Source organism: Hibiscus syriacus, unplaced genomic scaffold, assembly GCF_006381635.1.
Source record: "Hibiscus syriacus cultivar Baekdansim isolate YM2019G1 unplaced genomic scaffold, ASM638163v2 tig00110239_pilon, whole genome shotgun sequence".
NCBI lineage: Eukaryota > Viridiplantae > Streptophyta > Magnoliopsida > Malvales > Malvaceae > Hibiscus > Hibiscus syriacus.
The window spans coordinates 25929-30203 of NW_024062641.1; the positions used below are offsets into that span (position 1 = coordinate 25929).

The 4275-nt window shown below is 40.7% G+C and overlaps 1 protein-coding gene across 1 annotated transcript; it reads right to left on the reverse strand.

The window, feature by feature from the left end:
- Positions 1–1804: 1804 nt before the first annotated feature.
- On the reverse strand, positions 1805–3591 carry LOC120114686 (protein WALLS ARE THIN 1-like). Its single transcript, XM_039135504.1, has 6 exons — positions 3336–3591; positions 3176–3238; positions 2968–3084; positions 2484–2889; positions 2218–2369; positions 1805–2006 (listed from the first exon to the last, which is right to left on the reverse strand). The coding sequence occupies exons 1-6, from the start codon at positions 3557–3559 to the stop codon at positions 1820–1822; spliced, it is 1149 nt and encodes a 382-aa protein (XP_038991435.1). The 5' UTR covers positions 3560–3591; the 3' UTR covers positions 1805–1819.
- Positions 3592–4275: the final 684 nt, after the last annotated feature.

Here is a 4275-nt window from a genome sequence, read left to right on the forward strand (position 1 = left end):
CCCTATATGTGGATGATATAATTGTTACTGGAAATTTGGTGTGCAAAGTTGAAGAAGTAGTCAGCTTGATTGGTAAGAAATTTTCTCTCAAGGACTTGGGACAACTTAATTTCTTTCTTGGAATTGAGGTCAAATATGTGGGTGATAGCATTTTCCTAAGCCAAAAGAAGTATATCATGGAATTTCTAGATAAAGTGCAGATGAGCAAAGCCACTTAGATGCCCACACCAATGGCTCATCTCTCAAGCTGACCAAAGAAGCTGGTAGTCCTCTTGCTGATCCAAAGGAGTACAGAAGTCTTGTAGGCTCGTTATTGTATGCCTGTCACACAAGGACAAACATAGCATATAGTGTCAACAAATTGGCTTAGTTCATGCATGCACCGTGTGAGCAACACTTGTCTGCTGCGAAAAGAGTTCTTAGATACTTGAATGGTACCTTGGATCATGGACTTATTTTGTCTCGAAATGAATCACCATTACAACTTACTGCATTTGCAGATGCTGATTGGGCAGGAAGCATGGATGACAGGAGATCAATCTCAGGTAATTGTTTGTATCTTGCTGGCAATCTAATCGTGTGGAATTCCAAGAAACAAAAGACTGTATCAGGTCCACAACTGAAGTTGAGTATGGGAGTTTGGCCGATGTGTCTTCTGATGCTACATGGGTAGCTGCATTGCTTGATAGTATGGGGATTGAGCTACAAGGCACACCTGTTATCTGGTGTGATAATTCCAGTGCCATATCTATGAGTGCTAATCCAATTTACCATGCTAAAACTAAGCATGTGGAGTTGGATGTGCATTTTGTGAGAGAGAAGGTGGCAGCAAACAGATTGAAGGTGAACTATGTACCATCTTTATATCAGGTAGCAGATGGCTTCACTAAGGCATTGTCAAAAGATTACTTCCATGTGTTTAGACAAAGGTTGGGTGTTGTGTCGTTAAAAAAGTTGAAGATCGAAGGAGCAGGGAGCATATTGGATGGACTACATCATAAGCATGCTCAAGCATCCAGAGTGTATAGTCTTGCTCAGTTAGTTAGTTGAAGTATAACACTTTTCTGTTATAGCTGGTATAGTTGTTATACATTTAACATTGCTTGTATATAAAGATACGCAGAGGTCTTGTACACAACAATCAATAATAATGATCAGTTTTACATGCTAATTGAGCTTTTTATCATTCCCCATCCCGTCAGTTCGAATCCCCATAGTTTTCGATTTTCCCACACCAGATTGCCACCCCTACTCACTTGCCTCTATCTTGAAGATCATTATATATATGTTTGTCATTTGTTTGGGTTCCTTCCAGCACAATAAATAAATTTAGTTACCATCCAAAATGTAGGGTTTGGTGATATCCTGTGGGTTTGTAATCTCTCGTATTTCGCAAACTTGTCATGAATTCCTCAGTGAAAGGACAAGCAAAAAGGAGAAGGTTGTTGATATTGTCGGTTTAATTTGATGGAGATTTGTTTGACTAAAATAAGATGGCGCGTGGGTCCATTTCATCGCACCCGAATCATCAACATGATTTCCAGCACTAACATGATAATTTCCATTATCGTTTTATCTTAAAACAAACCATAAAATTTAACATATGAAGTAGAAAGCATATGGGATTTCAGGCCCCGCACAGACCATACACAGCTGTGACAGTGGTCGTCGTCGTCACTCCCGTTCAAAAACGTTTCTTTTTCAACCCTTGTCCGCTACTCGGAGAAATCCATTGATGGCTAATATAGAGGAAGGGGAAGAGAAAGAAAAAAACAATCATAAACACACAGGCTTTTTGATTTAGGTTTTTTTGAAAAAGTTAAACGATTTCCGTTGAAGGAGGCAAAAGTGGCTGAGTGAAGGATGTCGTCCTGATATGGCTGCCAGCTCTGCTGTTGCCATGCTCCTGAGTGGCAGGCTTTTCTTGTGCTGCGAATTTTCTTTCTTCGCTTTTACCATACAGAACCAGGTACAATCCTGTTATGATCAACACTGCCCCGATGATACTGTGGATTACCAAAAGGAAACAATGTTAACTGCATGGCAGATACATTTTGATCCTACGGTTGGGGTTGCAGAGACACAAGAATTTATGTTAGAAAAAATAAATTATTAGAAAAATATAAAAAAAATCTAAAAAATATATGGTAATTTGAATTGATCCTCTCGTTTCATCCCTGCAAAGAGTATTAATGTTGAGAAAGAGGACCCACTTACCCTCCCAAATAGAATTCTTCCCCTAAAGCAATGGAAGCCATGATAGCGACAACCAGAGTCTGAACAGGTTGATAAACAGCAACGAAGACAGGGCCACCTCTGTCAATGCACCATATCTGTACAGCGAATGCAATCCCTGATGCCACCACTCCCTGCATTCCCACCCTAAAGTTTTAGGTCTTTTTTCTCACTTTTTCTCTAATGTACTAAAGAAGGGTTACATTTCATGAACTTAAGACCATGATGAGGAGTGGTGAACTACTGACCGCATAGAGAATAGTGAAGACTTCGCCGCCGGAACGGAAAATCCAAGCTTGAGCGTCACGCTCGAAGACAGCCGCAATGATGAGGAACTGAATAAGGCCAAAGAAACACGTATAGGAGGTGACCGAGAGTCTAGCTGGGTACTTCTTCAGCACCGGTGCTTGCAACACCAGCCAGCCGGACCAGGACAAGCAATGGCCAATCAGATACAAACAACCAAGAGTCCAGTTCTTTCCCTTTGCATCTCCCAACGAAACAAACAACGGGGTGGGTCTATCTAGCGGTGGAGTTGGGCTGTATATGGTTGGACCTTGGTATAGAGTTATCACTGATGCTCCAGCCACACACAAGGCCGTTCCTATAACCTTCGATACCCCATCTCTTCGATTTAGCCTCACTTTCTCTATCCTGAAGAAAAAAATAACAAATAGAAAACCATCAAATACTACATCTCATGTATATAATACGAGGAATTAGTGGGATTACCCAAATATGGCGGCCATTAGAAAGGTAATGGCCGGGACCGAGTTTTGGATGGCAGATGCAAAGGTTGGTGACGTGTTATCTAAGCCAAGCAAATAGAAACCTTGATTTGCTGTTATTCTGTCACGTACAGAGAAATTGGATCAGTTAGTTTTGCTTTATTACATACGATAACCATGTTATGTTGACGTGTAGAGGATGTCACGCGTACCCTACAAGAGCGAGGAGGAAGAACTGTAAAAGAAAATTTAGAGTAATGCCTGGTCGGTCCTTCCTGTACAAAGTAGAAATGTGTGGAGAACAAGTTAGGTCTTCAGTTCTTACAAAAATAAGATTCAGTAACGAGATAATGCTTGCATTAAATGATTTACTTTTCAAGAAAATACGCAAATGGAACGAGCAGAAGGAAAGCAATGATGTTCCTATAAACTGGGAAGACGAGTTTGCTGACGCCCATGTTAAGGGCAGCTCGAGAAACAACATGGAAACCTGCATAACCAAACTGCAAGGCCAACATGGCCACATGCAGCTGGAGCCTTTCAGGAACTGAGCACCACATCCTCCTATCGGAGGCTGAACCACCTGCATCAGCCATTGAAGCAAGCTCGAGATTCTTACGAGAGACGAAAGGAAGTAATGAAGAGGAGGATGGGGAGCTAGGGAAATGAAAGGGAGGTATATATATAAATATAAAGTAGATATTAATGGGGGATGGTCTGGTCCACAGTGGGCCTCAAAAGACGTTATGTCAACTGGTAATACTTGAAATGTTTTGGGGTTGTCTCCCACATTCTTCCCTATTCCACCCTCTCCTTATTAGCTGACATGACAGCCCCAATCGCTCTTCTACTGCAACAACATGAACAGAAAAGTGAAAAAGAAAAAGAAGAAAAAAAAGAAATGATTATTTACTATAGACTATATTATCTAACATGTTCTGTTTTGGCAGCATGCCATCAAGGATGATAATTATTGAAGGTGCTCGAAGAGAATGAGCCGCCATTGATAGATAGCGCGCACGAGGGGTGAACTGTGAAGATGGGTACAAGCCCCATGCGTTCTCATGCTCCATGAAACCCTTTCAACCCCACCTCTCACATAATTTACATTTAAGTTGTATTTTTCTATACCTCTGCTAGTAAAAAAACATTCCCTTTTCTTTTGGTAGAGCAAGGAGATGAGCATGGTATTTCAAAAAGTAGATTGCCCACAGAAGGAATCTATCTTTTAACAATTTCGAACATTTTTTTCTCTTTATGTTTTGTGTTTCTTTTTTAATCATCTAATACTGTAAAAGATGTTTAGTGTACC

What these genes read in the sequence shown, in the direction of transcription:
- LOC120114686 (XM_039135504.1), bottom strand. Translation starts at nt 3,559, where the DNA reads ATGGCTGATGCAGGTGGTTCAGCCTCCGATAGGAGGATGTGGTGCTCA. An exon ending in TTTGCGTATTTTCTTGAAAA is followed by an intron (nt 3,239 to 3,335) that starts GTAAATCATTTA and finishes TACTTTGTACAG; the next exon opens with GAAGGACCGACCAGGCATTA. An exon ending in TTCCTCCTCGCTCTTGTAGG is followed by an intron (nt 3,085 to 3,175) that starts GTACGCGTGACA and finishes TGTACGTGACAG; the next exon opens with AATAACAGCAAATCAAGGTT.